Raw genomic sequence first — 18,200 nt, forward strand, 5'->3', positions numbered from 1 at the left:
TTCATAAAAAGGCATAAGTATTACAACCATAGAGTGCTAAATATAGTACCTAAGTTGGAAGAGCTCCTGGCCCTTCCCCAAGTAATGTATACCTGAAAGAAAAGGAAAGACTCAATCAATCTAGCACACTACTGTTGTAGAGGCATATCTATCAATCGGAAGACAATGGCTTACACACATGTGGTGAACTCTTAAATTTTTTGTCTTTTTCTGGATGGAAAGAACAGCAGCTGTGGAATATGTGAGAAGAGGCCTTCTTCATGCTGAAGCTCTCATTTCTCTGTGGTTAGATCTGTTAACTAACAGTTGAAATCTCTCATGCCAAAAAGATAGTGTCAAGAGTTTTTGGAGTTAAGGCAATGCTATCTCTTGATAACAAACCAAATGACAACAAATCCAGAGAACTAAGAATTTATTACAAGGTCTTTTAACAATCTACTGAGATACATAACACTAAATATTAACATGACGTAGATGTTAGAAATAACGTTTTGATTTGTGAGTTTAAAAAAGGGCCATCTGAACAGGCAAGGATATTTTTGATACCATTGAAAACATTAGCCTTAATTTGCACCATACTTTCCTTCCTAACTCTATGATTGCCCTAGCATATGGCAGATGAAAACAGTACACAGAAGCAAAAGTGGGAGTTAAAGAATGAAACTTGCTATGTAACAATTCACCAAACAGTTTTAGGTATAGATATTGTTACAGTTTAGAACATGCAAGGATTCCACTCTCATTCAATTGTAGGTACTCTAGCACAAAGGCTCAAAATACAAACAGTCTGGGGAAAGAATTTTCAACTTGCCAAAAATGAAGGCTCAAATGACAATCTCATTCCAAACCAGTCCTGTGTTAGTCTTTCTGTGTTAGAACACTGGTAATGACAGTTTGAAAGAATAGGTACAGCCTAAGCAATACATTCAGCATTTCTTTCATTTTAAATGCTAACTCGCATGTATGACTTCTGGTTTCTATGTTCCTGTTTCTTCCCCAAGGCAGAATCCCCTGCTAAATAAGTGGCAACCATGAGTTCAGATGCTGAGATGGCTGTTTTTGGTGAAGCTGCTCCCTACCTTCGAAAATCAGAAAAGGAGCGGATTGAGGCCCAAAACAAACCCTTTGATGCTAAAACATCGGTCTTTGTTGTGGAGCCCAAGGAATCCTATGTGAAGGGCATCATACAAAGCAAGGAAGGAGGAAAAGTAACTGTAAAGACAGAAAGTGGAGCAGTAAGTAAAAACATAAAGAGAAAATCCTTCCCATTTTATTTCTCTATCTCTTCACTTCCAGTTGAAGCCTTCCTTGGTAGGAATCAAGCCCTTGTACAAGCAACTTTCTAGTCCATGTATGACTAGCAGATGGAAGGCAAAAGAATTTCTCGGGAGTAATCTCATTTCTCATCTTCCCAACTCCCCACAGGATTTGAATCCACTAGCATTGGCCTCTAGCATTTAATTCCCCAATTCCCAGCCTAAATCCCACACTTGGGAATAATAAAAACTAACTTCTCCTATCAGAAGAAGTATTATTTACTAAGTTAAATAATGTATTAACACCCTCATCATAACTCCTGCACCAAAATTGAAGTTTCTTGTAATAAATGGGAAGAAAAAATAAGACATTTAGCTTACAGACATAAATTGATAAGCCTGGGAGAAGGAATGTAGAAGGGAAAATCTTTTTGAACATGTAGGCTCCAAGTTCATCATAGGAAATAGAATTTTTTTAGCATCAAACTCTGAAACGAATATTTTTTTTAAAGGACAGCATCTGGAAATGTAGCCAAAACAAACAGATAAACATAAGCCCTACCACCAACCATTAATACAAACTGGTCTCCTACTTTACTTGCCAGACTCTGACAGTGAAAGACGACCAAGTCTTCCCCATGAACCCCCCGAAATTTGACAAGATCGAGGACATGGCCATGATGACCCACCTGCACGAGCCTGGAGTGCTGTACAACCTCAAAGAGCGCTATGCAGCCTGGATGATCTACGTGAGCATCTGTTCACTCCATTTATCTCTCTGAGTAAAAACAACATCCACATGTTGTGTTTTCTGATTTTCTCAGACCTACTCGGGCCTCTTCTGTGTCACCGTCAACCCCTACAAGTGGCTGCCGGTGTACAACCCCGAGGTGGTGTCTGCCTACCGAGGCAAAAAGCGCCAGGAGGCCCCGCCCCACATCTTCTCCATCTCAGACAATGCCTATCAGTTCATGCTGACTGGTGAGTGAATGAGTCATCTGTTTACAGAAACAAACAGCCCTGGCTGGTGTAGCTCAGTGGATTGCGCACGGGCCTGTGAAGCAAAGGGTTGCTGGTTCAATTCCCAGTCAGGGCACATGCCTGGGTTGCATGCCAGGTCCCCAGTAGGGGACACATGAGAGGCAACCACACATTGATGTTTCTCTCCCACTCTTTCTCCTTCCTTTCCCCTCTCTCTAAAAATAAATAAATAAAATTTAAAAAAAGAATATTTAACAAACAGATTTTGTCTAGGCCTTGATTATAATACTACACTGCAGCCACATGGGATTCACTATTTTCCAAAAACTTTCAGAGCCCTTATGTTACACATGCTTAACAGCAGCCAGCAATCTCCATTTTACAGATGCATGACGTAAAGCTCACCAAGTTCACTGACCTGCCCAAGCTAACCCAGCTAGTGACTGGAAGCTTAGTTGAAACAATTAACAGAACTTCGTAAACATGTCTGTTGCAGTTCCATATTTTTTACCTTGTAATCTGGATAGAAAAATGTCGAAACAGATTCTTTTAAAATATCCACATCCACAGCAATCAAGGAAACTAGTTAACCAGCTATAGCTGAAAAGCTTTGTGAATTCTTACCTTTGTCTTTAAATGACACTGCTAATATTGTTAACCTTTGGAGTAATACAAGAGTTAAAAAAAAAAAGCTATGATTTTCCTCCCAAAGATTTTGAAGGAATTTTTTCTATTACAATAGAAGAAAATAAAAATCTCTCTTTGAAAATATTTTTAAAAGTTATTTCAAAGTCTGTTATTCTTGCCTTACCAAATTATTTTAAATTTCCTGTTAGTTCATGGGATTTTATAGCTGACAGGGTTTTGTTCTTTTGTTTGCATTGTTGTACTTGTTTTTAAATTGTCCTTTAAAGGAAGAGAGAGAAGAGAAAGAAATTGAATAGGAACCTTCTTTAACAAACCAACCAGAAGTTCCATGAGGATTTCATGCCAGTAAACTGTTCTTTCGTTGTCAACAGAAGCTAACTACCTTCCAGAAATTATCCAAATGCTGGCTCATTTCAAAGGTTTCAATGCTCAGCAGCTGCACCGACACTGTCACCACCCCCACCAAGGCCTACCCAAGCCTTGCAACTGCTCCAAATTCAAGATTATCTGTGCTTTCCAAACATGATTTACATACAAAACCAGGCAGAACTGTGGCAATGGACCTGGATGATGTTATTTTAGCATTGCCAAAGAGACTAGAACATTGTTTTTATATCTATGCTCCCACTAAACGTGATAATGATCTTTTGTGATTTTTCTTCTGCTGAAAAAAGAAATCAGTCTGAATATATTCCAAAACCTGTATATACTTCATTGAATAGAACTTTAAAGTTCTCTAAAATGTGTATCTACATCTAAATAATATCCAGATTTTTTTATCTATTTCTCTGAATAGATTTTTAGATTTGAGAATTCTCTAAAATCTCTAATCTATCAGTATAGAATTAGAGTTTAAACATATCAGAAGATTGGTATAAATCGACATAGTCTTATAACTAATGAAAATGTTTTTATTAATTAAAAATATATATGAAATGGAAAGGGAAATAAAATAAATGATAATGCTTTTCATAAAGCATTTTGGGATCCTTGTGAAGAGGAATTCTCTTACATCCTGAGTACTTTTCTAGTTAGCAGTATCCACCATAATCTTGATACACCCATATGTCCTAGATACTGTCTTCAGTCCATATGGTTCTCTCCAAGACACCGACTGAATCCTTAGATAAGTGGTAGGTAACTAACCAGGCAAAATTTGAGAATGCATGAATTCATTGCCATAGAAATACACACAGGATATCTTTTCCACTATTGGTTGGAATTTCTCCCTTTTACGTGATATACTAGTTATTTGTGACCTAAGAACAATTTTGGAATAATTTCTACTAATATCAGCTCTGAAACAGTTGTTCTGATCTAGACTGTGTTTATTCATAATAAAAGTAAAGTGAATCTCTGAAAAAAAATGCCTTCAAAAGAAAAGTAAATGAACACAGATATCTACAATTCCAGAACTCTTCCTTATTTAATATCACCAGCATCGAATTAATAATACCAAGAACTGGGAAGGAGGCAGCTAACAGAAAAATATAGGTCAAAAGGCCTGGGTATCATTGACCTTAACAAGTTATATAATTATCAGAAAAGTCACTTATTCTTGTCTGTGTCTCAGCTTCTTCAAAATTCTTTAAAACTTCAAAATTCTGTGATTCTTACTGAAGTATTTACACATGAAATTATATGATGCCTGGAATTTTCTCTAAAACAATCCAGTGAGATTGGGATGGGGATATAGATTATATAAAATTGACCAAATGATAATAATTGAGCTGTATGATGAGGATATGGGGGTTCTTTATTTCATCTACTTTTATTGTCTTTATCTTTGCATATGTTTGAAATTTCCTGGAATAAAAGTTACAAACATTAATAAGACACACAAAAAAATAGGTGATTCTTGCCTCTCATTTTCACTCTAAGAGGCAAGTGTTATTTGGGTGGGCTAGACACAATACAAAAATTATTGTATTTAATAATTTTTGGACAAGCTGTGTTTAATCCAAACTGATTTGAAAATCTTCATTATGATTTGTTTTTTACTTTTTTAAAACTTTGTTTTAATGGTCATGGTTTTTCTTTCACAGATCGTGAGAACCAGTCCATCCTGATCACGTATGTGATACTTTTCTTCTTCTCTGGTTTGTGGTGATCATCACAGATGTTGAAAATGTGAACTGCACTTCTTATCTCTTCTCTGGTTTCTATTTGACAGCGGAGAATCTGGTGCGGGGAAGACTGTGAACACTAAGCGTGTCATCCAGTACTTCGCAACAATTGCAGTTACTGGAGAGAAGAAGAAGGAGGAAGCTGGCAAAATGAAGGTGAATCTGAAAGCCACAGTCAGAAACAAGACTGTCGGGATTCTCAGGAAGTCTGGAGCCTCAGATACAAGCATGCACTATTGTCTTTCCAGGGTACTCTGGAAGATCAAATCATCAGTGCCAACCCCCTACTGGAGGCCTTTGGCAATGCCAAGACTGTGAGGAATGACAACTCTTCTCGCTTTGTAAGTCTCTTGGTCACAGATGGGTTTTCTCAGCCCTTAAATGCAAGAATTATCATTTCAGTTCCATCACTCTGTGCTTCAAATTTTTAATGCTAAATAATCATTCTCTTTTCTAGGGTAAATTCATTAGAATCCACTTTGGTACTACAGGAAAGTTGGCTTCTGCAGATATTGAAACATGTGAGTAACAGGGTCATTGACAATCAAAACAGAGAGGCAAGTTATTTCATTTGCAGGAATATTTTGCAACAATTGGTATGCACTGAGCCTGCTGCCAGGCTTATCCATAATCCACTCTGCTCCATTTACCTCAATCTCAGACTGATAGTTCTGTAGCACATTCAGTAATTCCTGCCTCAGAAGCAACTATGATTTTTTTTTTCAGGACAAACACTAGGACTATTTATGGCTTCCTACAAGTTACCTACAGGTTTACAATAAATTTCTGTGATTTGCTCTTGATCTGAGCTTTGGTGTTTCTAAGGAAGGCCCGTGACCACAGAATCTGAGGTGACCTAAGGAAGGGAGGGATGTTAAGGATTAAATATAATACAGAGGCCATAGGTCTCCATAGGAAAAGTTTATTTTTCCCAGAGCAGGTATGCTTCAGTCTCTGATCTTAGATAGTAAGAACCTTAGGTAGTTGCCATACGTGTTTGAAATTCATATATGTAGTACCATAAGGATTGATCTCCAAACTGAAATCTCAGTGGAGCTTATACAATGCCCCCAACTGTAGTCAAGACATGAGTTCATTTAATATCTCAACAGCATTTATAGTTTATTCTAATTCAGTATCTATTGCCCTTTCTTTCTTTCCAGATCTTCTAGAAAAGTCTAGAGTTACTTTCCAGCTAAAGGCAGAAAGAAGTTACCATATATTTTATCAGATTACTTCCAATAAGAAGCCAGATCTAATTGGTAAGAAAGATCTTAAATTCATGAATGAAAGCTAATATTTTTCATTAACAACTTCTAATGTAAAATGTATCCCCTGAATTCCATGTACCCAGAAATGCTCCTGATCACCACCAACCCATATGACTTTGCCTTTGTTAGTCAAGGGGAGATCACAGTCCCCAGCATTGATGACCAGGAAGAGCTGATGGCCACAGATGTAAGTTACACACAAACACATGTACACACACTTATTTTTAAAATCGATTATGTATGGGAATGACAATAACAAGCCCACTGTAGGTATGGTTTCCTTAGGATGCAGTATAAATTCTCCTAAATAAGTCAGTCTCTTTTGTCCGAATCTTTGTTCTCTCATTTCTCCTGGAAGAGCGCCATTGACATCCTGGGCTTTACTCCTGAAGAGAAAGTATCCATCTATAAGCTCACAGGGGCAGTAATGCATTATGGGAACATGAAATTCAAGCAAAAGCAGCGTGAGGAGCAAGCTGAGCCAGACGGCACTGAAGGTACCAAATGAGGCTTCATCTGGGTACAAATTAGGGGATATAGCAAGAAAAAAAGCTTATTCTAAACTTAAGTCTCCTTTGTAGCTGACTTCTGAAAGGTATACATACATTATACACATTGCATGCTTTCTTCACCCCCTTTCCTTCACATGTCCATATCTTCAAAATTTCTATCCAGCCCAAGTAAGTTAAAATGAACCCTAATAAGCCACTTATAAGGAGATAGTTTAAAAAGTGCAACCTGAACCCTGGCTGGTGTAGCTCAGTGGATTGGGCGCAGGCCTGAGAACCAGAGAATCACAGTTCGATTCCCAGTCAGGGTATATGCCTGGGTTGTAGGCCAGTTCCCTGCAGGCCAGTTCCCAGCAGGGGACGTATTAGAGGCAACCATACATTGATATTTCTCTCCCTCTCTCCTTCCCCTCTAAAGATAAATAAATAAAATCTTTTTTTAAGAAAGTGCAACCTGAGGGGTCAGGTCATTTGAAAGACAATGAGATAGAATAGTACTCCTGCTTTTACCTTGGCAACCATGTGTAGGTATATAAGATAACTTGACCTAGTGGTCTATTTCAGCACTGCCTATGTAAACCAAGTGGCTGGGAATACAGGATATACCCAAACACAGCTCAGGGTGAAAGATGTTCCTAAACATCTGTGTGCATGTGTATGTTGTCTATATATTAACCTGTAGACAGTCTAGGCAGCAAATAAAATAAAAAAGGAACTGAGAAAAAATCATATACTCTATGCATGTAAAGGATATGGAACATATAGGACCTACCATGAAACTTAAAGTTATCTGTTCCTGTAGCCCTTCCTGGCCCGCCAGCTTGGCACTCTCCTTCCCCTCAAACTTTCCAGCAGTTATCTTATACCTGACACATGGCATTTATATTACAGTCACTGACAGAATTTTAGAGACTCTGTAGTAAAGTTTAACTCCCACATTTTCAGATAAAAACACTGAACCAATAAGATGAAATTGGGAGGAACAAAACTAAGATAAGGATCCAAATATTCTTTTAACCATCCCTAACACTGAATATTAAGATTTATTTATCTTATCCCTACAACTATACCTAATGTATCTTAAGAGCTGGGATTATGGCTTGTGCCTTATTTAAAAATATTTCCATAAACACTGAATATATGTGTAAAGTTGATGAATTACTCAAAAAGCTGCTTGCAATAAATTACCAAAGACCAGTGTAACTGATTGACCACTTATTAGTAAATATATCATCTAATGTACAGAGGCCTCATCTGATCCTCTATAGATTTATTTATAGATTACATTTAAATAATAAAAAATGGAGGAGAAAAATTGAAAGACAGATTAAAAAAGATATATCATTAAACATTTCTTGAATTGTGTTTCTGCAGTTGCTGACAAGGCAGCCTACCTCCAGGGTCTGAATTCTGCTGACCTGCTCAAAGCCCTCTGCTACCCCAGGGTCAAAGTTGGTAATGAGTATGTCACCAAAGGCCAGACTGTACAGCAGGTTAGTGCCATAACTCCAATGAATCACACACATCCCAGGCCTTTAATAATACCAACAAACATTACTCCTTAAATAACACCAAAAACACTACTCTGTCCATGAAGGTGTACAACTCAGTGGGTGCTGTGGCCAAAGCCGTCTACGAGAAGATGTTCCTGTGGATGGTCACCCGCATCAACCAGCAGCTGGACACCAAGCAGCCCAGGCAGTACTTCATTGGGGTCTTAGACATCGCTGGCTTTGAGATTTTTGATGTGAGTTACCTCCATATTAATAAAAAGTGGGAGGAAGGTAATTTGGACTTTGATAGATTAGAATTATCATTATTCATTTACATGTGTGGTTTTTACATTGCTTTCTCCAACACTGCTCCTAGACTTACTTCCAAAATATCTAAGAAGTAACAGAATGTAATAATAACAATAGCTAGCATTTGTTGAGAAGTCAGTGTATTTCTGGCACTATACTAAGCTCTTCAAGGAGCTGGCAAAGACACCAAGTTTGCCCAGAAAGCTCAGAAAGCTAAATAAATGTTATCCCCAATATCTGCCACTCCAGTATTAATCAGGATGGAAGAACAGTGGCAAACTGTTTGTCTCAACTGGCCATTTAAGTTTAATAGCAAAAGACTGGTTAATGATTACAATGCATTGTAAAACCTTTAGAATGGAAAGGAAAATGTGCTGTGGACCATTTGTTGTTTTTTTTTTTATGTGTGGCAGTTAAGTTATTAGTTTTTTAAATAGTACTTTTTAATAGAAATAACTTGACCAAAAATCTGTCACGGAATTTTGAAACCCATTTAAACAAAGTTTAATGAGAAAAAAATTACATTTAATTCTCAAAACAACTTATCAAGAAGTAATTAGTATTACTGCTAATTATTAACACATGCAGAGAAACTGAGATGAAGAAAGTCAAAACACTTGCTAGAGATCCTACAGCCATTATCAGGCAAAGCCAGGACAGAAATCCAGCTCTGTATCATCTGGTCCATACACGAGGCATCTCCCATGGAAGAGAAAGGGCCTACAGGTACAAACATAGAGATAGTTCATAGTCTTCTCTTCCAGTTTGAGGTAACACATAACATTTCCCTTTGGGGACATCAGCTTTATCATCTATAAAATGAAGATGTAAACTATAACAAAGACTCAGATCTTCAATTGCTGTACCACATCAGCACCCTCCTTTCACAGACCTGACAAGGAGGATTTGTCAAATATTTGACATGAATAAAACAGAAATTAGATAATCTTTCCTTAATAATGCGACAGTCAAAAGTGAAAATTTGAACTTTATCTTGTATTGGAGAGAGTGGTGGTAAAGAAGTGAAGTCTTCTAATAAATTATTTTCACCCTTAAATCTGAACCATAACTCATAGGATCATGGTTGTACTTTCAATATATATTATTGCCCGCACAATCTTAGAGATAGAATGGGGTATATTCTATGAGAACTCTTGTTATGTGACTAATAGTTATGCCTTAAAGAAATGCCCAGAATTCACAAAAAGGGGTTCATGTCAAAAATAATAATTTTCCTAGGTTTTTTAAGACAAAAACAATTAGTTTATATTTTATTTCATTACTATCTTCTATATGTTTTCAATAAAACATTTTTCTATGGTGAACTTAGCTGTTATAAAATCCATTTAATGTTGGAAATTTTGTTTTGTACAGTTTAATAGCTTGGAGCAACTATGCATCAACTTCACCAACGAGAAACTGCAACAGTTTTTCAACCACCACATGTTCGTGCTGGAGCAGGAGGAGTACAAGAAGGAAGGCATCGAGTGGACCTTCATCGACTTTGGGATGGACCTGGCTGCCTGCATTGAGCTCATCGAGAAGGTCTGTGTGTCTTCTAAAGAATGACTTAACTGTAAGGATAACTTTTCCAAATGTCTTAAGTGGTTCTAAAAAGTATTATTTTAATCTTAAATAGATTGATTTCAGAACCAACTAGAAAACTACTATTTAAAAATAACTTTTTCTTTTCAAGTGTTACAAAAGAGGGAACAGAGTGTTTAGTTATAAGGTTTGGGTTATTTATTCTGTTTAAGTATTGCATATAAAGTAAACACCATCCAACTAAGTCCTCTTCATAGCAAAATAAAATTTTGACAATAGTTTAAATCAGTCAATAGGAAAAAAGTACAATAAATACAGAACCTTTTACCAGATCACCCCCCAACATGGTGTGCTGACATTTGGAGTTTGTAGCCAGCTCTTCTTTTAATAAAAATGATGCTGTATAAAAAGAAAAAAGGACCCCAAAATTAGGGAAGTATAAGGAGCCTCTGAGACAACCACAATCATACCAACATTCACTTCAAGAAGTTGCCAGAAGACCAGAGAGAGCAAGGCATTGAAAACCTATGTGAAAAAATAATGACAGAAAACTTCCTTAACCTGGTGATGGAACTACACATATAATACAGGAAGTAGAGAGAATCTCAAACAAGATAAATCCAAACAATTCCACACCAAGACACATTGTAATTAAATGTGAAAGGTTAGGTACAAAGTGAGAATCTGAAAAGCAAGAGAAAAGCAGTCAGTCGCCCACAAGGGAACTCCCACAAGATTGTCAGCTGACTTCTAAACAGAACTTTACAGGCCAGAAGGCATTAGCAAAAAATACTTAGTGATGAAAAGGAAGGACCTACAACCAAGATTACTCTACCCAGCAAAGCTATCATTTAGAATCAAAGGATAGGAAAAAGGGAGGAGATGGCGACAGAGTAGCACGGAGGGAATCCAGCTCCCGTGCACATGGTAGAAAATCCAGGCGGATCTAATGAAGAACAGCATAATCAACCAACAATTCCCCAGCATTTATGAAAATAAGAGACCAGAGAGTGTGACAGAGAAACCAGACAGCCTCTGGAAGGCGAGGACAAAAGAGGTGGGGCCGGAGGCCTCCACAGCGGTGGGCTGCGCCTAAGACCTGATACTTGAGTGCAGACAATAGGAGATGGCAGGCGATCTTGGCCAGAGCCTAGCAGCCTCGGTGGGAAACAGAGGCCCCGGTCTGGGACAAGTGCTGGGGCACCTGTGGCAGAGGGAACTCCAGAAGGCCGACACCCAGTGGGTCTACAACAGACTCTGTGGGAGCCCTGGGAGCCATGGGCCTGCTACAGGGTCCATGGGAGAGAACTGACTCCCTCCCTCCCTGTCTAGGCAAGGCTGGGCAATACGGGGCAGAGACCTGTGTGCTTAAGCTTACATAAAAGGTGGCAGGGGCGGAAGGCCCTGTTCAACTGCAGATTCTGTGGTCGCCAGCCCGCCAGCCCGCCAGCCCGCCAGCCCGCCAGCCCGGGGGGATTCGAGGACACTGTCGTTGCCAGTGTTTTGGGGATTGGGCTGGGCTGAGAGGCAGGCTTTGTGGAGAGGTCTCTATTGGAAAGTGAACTGAGGTGCTCTGCGACAGCAGCTTGCCTCACGGCCCACCCAGCCCAGCAGCCATCCAGGGGAGGGGCAGGAGCACTTGGGTCCCGCTGCAGGACTGGGAAGGACAGTGCCAGATACCGCGGGACCCAGGCAGCCTGCCGGGTGCGGGCGCCCACATCCCAATCCAATAGCTTGGCTTGCACACGGGAGCACATGGGCGAGGGTGTGTGCCTGCATCCCAGCCCACAGAGAGGTCCTGCTGCAACCAGAAAAACCGGTTTGGACAGTTTGAAACCCACAGAGGAAGGTTTTTAGGGGGTTTTTTGCCAACTTCTTTTCTAAGTAATCTTATATTTTTTAAACTGTATTGTTGCTCTATCTCTCAATACTTTGTCCCTCATTTTTCTTTTTGTCCGGTTTTAGTCCTTCTTCCTTTCTTCCCAAACTTTGCGTTTATTCCTCCTTTCTCCTGACTTTTGTGTGTGTGTGTCTATGTGTTGGATTGTTTGTTTGTTTGTTGCTTAGTTTTCTTTTACCCACAAGAGACACAAATAACTGGGAACTGCAAAAGGACCATAGTGGGACCTAAAGAGGGGGTATCTCAACAATAGTGACACAGAGACAAAGTTCTCTTTGCTATAGCAGAGAAGCCTCAAGTTGCTGCATAGGTGTATTATTATTATTTTGCATTATTCTCACTTCTTTTTTTTACTTTAATAACATCTTTGTATCCCTCCTCTTTCTGCACAGGTTTCTTAGTCCTGGCTGGCTATATTGTACTATTTGACAGGTTTCCCCTGCTCTTTCCTCCACTGTGTATTGCTAATTGTCTATATTTCACGCCACTTGCTTTCCTTTGGCATACTACCCAAGCTCTATAACCCCCATCCAGACAGATCAGATAGAGTCTGTCACATGAATGTTGCTCTAATATTATTGTAAATAAGAGCTGTTCTATACAACGATAAATACTTCACAAAACATCTCTCAGACCTTAGACCACCTTACAAGTTCCTGAATTCTATTACTATAGTGATTAACTCTATTTGCTCGCACGCTACGCCTAGTTACTAACGTTTACCCTCACCTTACCTCAAAATCTGACCACCCGCAACCACACTGCTTTCTAGATACAACTCACAAGCCTTCCCTTCGCAACAAGAGACTTAGCTTCTGTCCATCCTTTCTTAAAAGTGGCAAGCTGGGTCAAAGAATACAGTTAACACTATACATAGCCTAAAGATTGTCTATTTCTTCTCTACCAACTGTGACTGTAAATAACATAAAATACTCTTCTGCTACCATAAACCATTTTGCCTCCCCCTCCAACTGATCACACACGCACACAAAAAAGGAGTAGGTGGAAGCAGAGAACACCAAGATACCTGCAGGAGACTGCACCACTAAATTTCACAGGTATCCTACCACAGAAGTTCACCCCATAAACCCACGGAATCAGAACAGATCAACTTAAGAAACTGAGGCCAACAAGAAGAGTATCACAACAATGGGAAGACAAAGAAACAATCCCCAAATGAAAGAAAAGGTGGAAGTCTCAGAAATAATGTTAGATGAAATAGAGGCAACTCAACTATCAGATATTGAATTCAAAGCACTGGTTGTCAGGAAACTCAAAGAACTTACAATGAGCTACCAGAAACTATGGGGGAGCTAGAATCAAAGGACAGATAAAGAGCTTCCCAGACAAGAAAAAGCTAAAGAACTTCAACACCACCAAACCAATATTATATAAAATGTTAAAGGGTCTCCTTCAAAAAGAAAAAACAACTAAAAATATAAATAATAAGATGGCAATAAGTATATATCTATCAATAACTGCATCTAAAAAAACAAAACAAATAAATAAGCAGAAAATAAACAGACTCATACATATAGAGAGAACATTTTGATGGTTGACAGATAAGAGGGATGTTGGGGGGCATTGGTGAAAAAGGTGAAAAGAATAATCAGTACAAACTAGTAGTTACTGTAGTCACGGGGATGTAAAATACAGCATAGGAAATATACTCAATAATATTGTAAAAACTATGTATGATGCCAGATAGGTATGAGATTTATTGGTATGGTCATTTAGTGATATACTGTCTAATCCCTGGGGTATACACTTGAAACTAATGTAATATTGTATATCAACTATAATTAAAAATAAAAATTATTTAAAGTAAAAAATGATGCTGTAGATTGAATGTGAAAAACGGTGGAAAAATCATTCCAGTGTTAACTAAAGGATTTGAGTTACGAGTGCTTTACTTTACAAATAAAATTAATTAGAGAATGATCATAATATGTTATTTGATCAAATAACAGCCACTATGTCTACATCTTTCGAGACAAGATAGGTTGACATCAATGTCTAATTTTCTGAATTCAGCCACTGGGCATCTTCTCCATCCTGGAAGAGGAGTGCATGTTCCCCAAGGCCACAGACACCTCCTTCAAGAACAAACTGTATGACCAGCACCTGGGCAAGTCTGCCAACTTCCAGAAGCCTAAGGTTGTCAAAGGCAAGGCTGAGGCCCACTTCTCACTGGTGCACTACGCAGGCACTGTGGACTACAACATCGCTGGCTGGCTTGACAAGAACAAGGACCCCCTGAACGAGACAGTGGTTGGGCTGTACCAGAAATCTGGAATGAAGACTCTGGCCAGTCTCTTTTCCACATATGCTAGTGCTGAATCAGGTTACTTTCTGTGCCCTTCATTTCACTTAAACCTATTCCCACAGAATGCTCACATACTATTCCAGGCTCTGGGATTCTACTTTAATTGATGGTATTTGTTTTTGTTTTAATCTCAGAGAGTGGTGCAAAGAAAGGTGCTAAGAAGAAGGGCTCCTCTTTCCAGACTGTGTCAGCTCTTTTCAGGGTAAAGTATAAATATAATTTTTTAAAATATATTTTATTGATTATGCCATTCCAGCTGTCCCATTCCCCCCTTCACTCCCCTCCACCCTGCACACCCCTCCCCCACCATTACCCCCCTTTCATTCATGTCCATGTGTCACAAATTCTTTACATTCTGTATTTTCCATAGTATTCCTGACCTCCCCCCTGTCTATTTTCTACCTACTGTCTATGCTACTTATTTTCTGTACCTTCTCCCCCCTTCTCCTCCTTCCACTCCCCTGTTGCCAACCCTCCATGTGATCTCCATTTCTATGTTTCTGCTCCCGATCTAGCTGTCCTCTTAGTCTGCTTTTGCTTCAGGTGTAGTTGTTAATAACTGTGAATTTGCTGTCCTTTCACTGTTCATATTTTTTATCTTCTTTGTCTTTGATAAGTCCCTTCAACATTTCATATAATAAGGGCTTGGTGATAGTGAACTCCTTGAATTTGATCTTATCTGAGAAGCACTTTATCTGCCCTTCCACTCTAAATGAAAGCTTTGCTGGATAGAGTAATCTTGGATGTAGGTCTTTGGATTTCATGACTTGGAATAAATACTTCTTTCCAGCTCCTTCTTGCCTGTAAGGTCTCTTTTGAGAAATTCGCTGACAGTCTGATGGGAACTCCTTTGTAGGTGACTGTCCCCTTATCTCTTGCTGCTTCTAGGATTCTCTCCTTCATTTTAATCTTAGCTAATGTAATGATGATGTGCCTTGGTGTGTTCCTTCTTGGGTCCAACTTCTTTGGGACTCTCTTGAGCTTCCTGGATTTCCTGGAAGTCTATTTCCTTTGCCAGATTGGGGAAGTTCTCCTTCATCATTTGTTCAAATAAGTTTTCCACTCGTGGCTGTTCCTCTTCCCCTTCTGGTACCCCTATAATTCGGATGTTGGAACATTTAAAGATGTCCTGGATGTTCCTAAGCCACTCCTCACTTTTTTGAATTCTTGTTTCTTTCTTCCTTCTGGTCCACTCCCTTGATTTGAGTCCCAGTTTCCTTTCCATCACTACTGGTTCCCTGTGCATTTCCCTTCATTTCAATTAGTTTAGTCTTCATATGTTCCTCTAATTTGTGGCTAAAATCAACCAGTTCGGTGAGCATCCTGATCACCAGTGTTTTGAACTGTGCATCTGAGAGGTTTGCTATTTCTTGGTTGCTTAGAGTTATTGGCTCTGCGGCTTTGAGTTCTTGAGCCATATTTTGGACTGTCCGCGCCATAGTCGTGGACAAGGGATATGGATTGCCTGATGGGGTGGGGATGGGTGGCAGGAGGAAATGGGGAAAAAGTAGGGACAATTGTAATAGCATAAACAATAAAATAACAAAGAAAAAGAAGGAAAACCAGGTCTTCCAGGGCTTCAAGAAGCGATGTCCTCAGAACTGCCTCTGACTCAGCCTTCATTTATCTTCAGGTGACTCCAGCAGCAGCAAGAAAGGCGGGAAGAAGAAGGGCTCCTCCTTCCAGACTGTGTCGGCGGTGTTCAGGGTTTGTGTTTTGGCACCTTCTACCTTTGGTTGTCTTTTTCACCCAGTGAAAGAACATTTGCTAAGGTAAATGTGCTTGTTCTGGTTTGTGTCCCAGGAAAATTTAAACAAATTGATGACCAACCTGAGGAGCACTCATCCTCACTTTGTGCGATGTCTGATTCCCAATGAAACCAAGACTCCCGGTGAGTGGGGAATCTATCTGAACAGAACTCCTGAAACGTTCAAAATTCTGTGTGTGCATACACATGCATTCACACGCACATGTGTGTGTGTTCACACACATGTGTGTCTCCTGAGGAAAGTTGCCTGGTCTCTGTCTGCTCACTAGGCAGTCTATGGAACAGAGCTACCAGGTGGCAGAATAAAAATACCAGGCAACCCACTAAACTCAAATTCAGATAATGAAAAATGTCTTAGTGTAAGTATGACTTGTGCAATATTTGGGAATATACTTATACTAAAAAATTAGTTGCTGCTTACCTGAAATTCAAATTCAACTGGGCATCTTGCATGGTTTATGTGGCACGCATATGAGATCATATCCAAAGTATTGTGTATACATTCACGGACACATTAAATCCATCACTTTCATACAGTTCTTAAAGGGCTCTGGTTCCCATTCCCTGAACATAAAGAACTACTAGAACTGGCAAATAATCATCTTAGGTATTCCACAATAAAAACAGCATCAGTAGCAACTGTTTTCTAAGCCTAGACTGCATGTCAGTCACTCTGTTCTATTATCTGTACTGCTGACAGCAGTTCCCTGTGAGACAAGTGTAATGACCTCACTTTGCAGAAGAGAAAACTGAGGATGAGACCACAGGCATACGGAACACTGTGCAGTACAGTAGGGCCTTTAGCCACCACCCCACCCTGGATTCATAAGTACTCTTACCTAGTAGCTGTGTTTTGGGATCATTTGTCACAAAGAGCAAAAAAAAAAAACTGTCACACAGAGCTATGGCTGCAGAGCAGCTCACTCCCCAGTCAGGCTGTCTTACCTCAGAGGTGGGTTGCAGGCCCCCAAGTGAATGCCTGCTTTGGCAACCTTGCAGGTGAGTGGAGGAACTAAAGGGTGGAGGAGAGAAATCCTGGCTCCACCTACTAGTGCCCTTGGGATCCTGAATCAAGGACTTTAGCTTTCTGCTCTATAAGCAAGCAGGAAATTCGTGTTCATTCCTTCCTTCATTCGTTTGTTTAGTTAATTATTTGTTCACTTATTTATTTAATGAGCGCTTATAAAATGTACACTCACTTTGTAAACATTAATGCATTTAACCTGCTATAGAGGTTTCTGGAGATTAAATGATTGAATACAAGTCAAGTATTTAAAACAAGGCTGTATGTGAACATTCTGTAAATGTTGGCTATTGATTATTAACATCATTATTATCATTATAATCAAAATTATGAGTAATTATAATTACGAGAATAATATTATGTATAATAATAATAATATAGGAATTGTTATCATTACTATCACTTAAAACCAGAAACTTTAAGGCCCCAAATAACCTGGCTTACTATATTTAGTGGCGTTTATTTTCCATGAAAGTGGTTCTAAGTCTAAGCTCGAGGTAACACATGCGGCACTGTCTTGGCACTCCGTGTCTGGGGCAGGCGCACCCTTCCCAGGCGCCCAGCGCAGCCAGGTCCCCACCAGGGCGGGAACAGAGCCACTCCTTTGGTTAAGCGCCATATGAAATGGTTGGCTTGGTTGAGGTGTTCTGTCATAAAGAAAATCAGTCTCCATTGTTGCCGTGGAACATGTATTTGCACAAGTCAAACACACGTGTGGCATGACTCTTGTATATGGCACGTGGCCTGCAAGTGCCAGGTGACAGGAGGATGGGCTGAACCTCTGTAGGTTCACACTGTGCCTCCAGGGCCCCAGAGGTTTTGGTAATCCATTGGTTCACTCCTTCTTTTAGAAGGTGAATTTTGGCGAACTCTCCGTCCCTCCCTCCCCACTCTGCATCTCCTCTGCTCTAAAACTCTTCGTTTTCTTTCCGGTTTCTGGGAATAGACTAACACATGGACGCAGGGGCATGAGCGGCCCTTTGGAGGGCAGTTGGGGGGCTGCTCATTTTCTAGAAGAGGGAATCGGGACTAGGCAGCTTCGAC

At 39.7% G+C, this 18,200-nt stretch overlaps 1 protein-coding gene across 1 annotated transcript in view; it reads left to right on the plus strand.

The window, feature by feature from the left end:
- Positions 1-1,031: 1,031 nt before the first annotated feature.
- The window catches only part of LOC118974618 (myosin-13), a 49,812-nt gene continuing 32,643 nt past the window's right edge, over positions 1,032-18,200 (plus strand). The window contains exons 1-16 of the mRNA XM_037028109.1: positions 1,032-1,235; positions 1,862-2,005; positions 2,081-2,237; positions 4,931-4,958; positions 5,059-5,167; positions 5,260-5,352; positions 5,469-5,532; positions 6,175-6,273; positions 6,366-6,469; positions 6,641-6,779; positions 8,166-8,284; positions 8,389-8,538; positions 9,968-10,138; positions 14,073-14,382; positions 15,998-16,071; positions 16,168-16,255. Of these exons, the coding sequence (XP_036884004.1) occupies positions 1,032-1,235; positions 1,862-2,005; positions 2,081-2,237; positions 4,931-4,958; positions 5,059-5,167; positions 5,260-5,352; positions 5,469-5,532; positions 6,175-6,273; positions 6,366-6,469; positions 6,641-6,779; positions 8,166-8,284; positions 8,389-8,538; positions 9,968-10,138; positions 14,073-14,382; positions 15,998-16,071; positions 16,168-16,255 (2,053 nt within the window). The remainder of the gene's footprint in view (positions 1,236-1,861; positions 2,006-2,080; positions 2,238-4,930; positions 4,959-5,058; positions 5,168-5,259; positions 5,353-5,468; positions 5,533-6,174; positions 6,274-6,365; positions 6,470-6,640; positions 6,780-8,165; positions 8,285-8,388; positions 8,539-9,967; positions 10,139-14,072; positions 14,383-15,997; positions 16,072-16,167; positions 16,256-18,200) is intronic.

Source organism: Sturnira hondurensis, unplaced genomic scaffold (genome assembly GCF_014824575.4).
Source record: "Sturnira hondurensis isolate 20B ecotype Veracruz unplaced genomic scaffold, ASM1482457v3 Scaffold0019835, whole genome shotgun sequence".
Lineage (NCBI taxonomy): Eukaryota > Metazoa > Chordata > Mammalia > Chiroptera > Phyllostomidae > Sturnira > Sturnira hondurensis.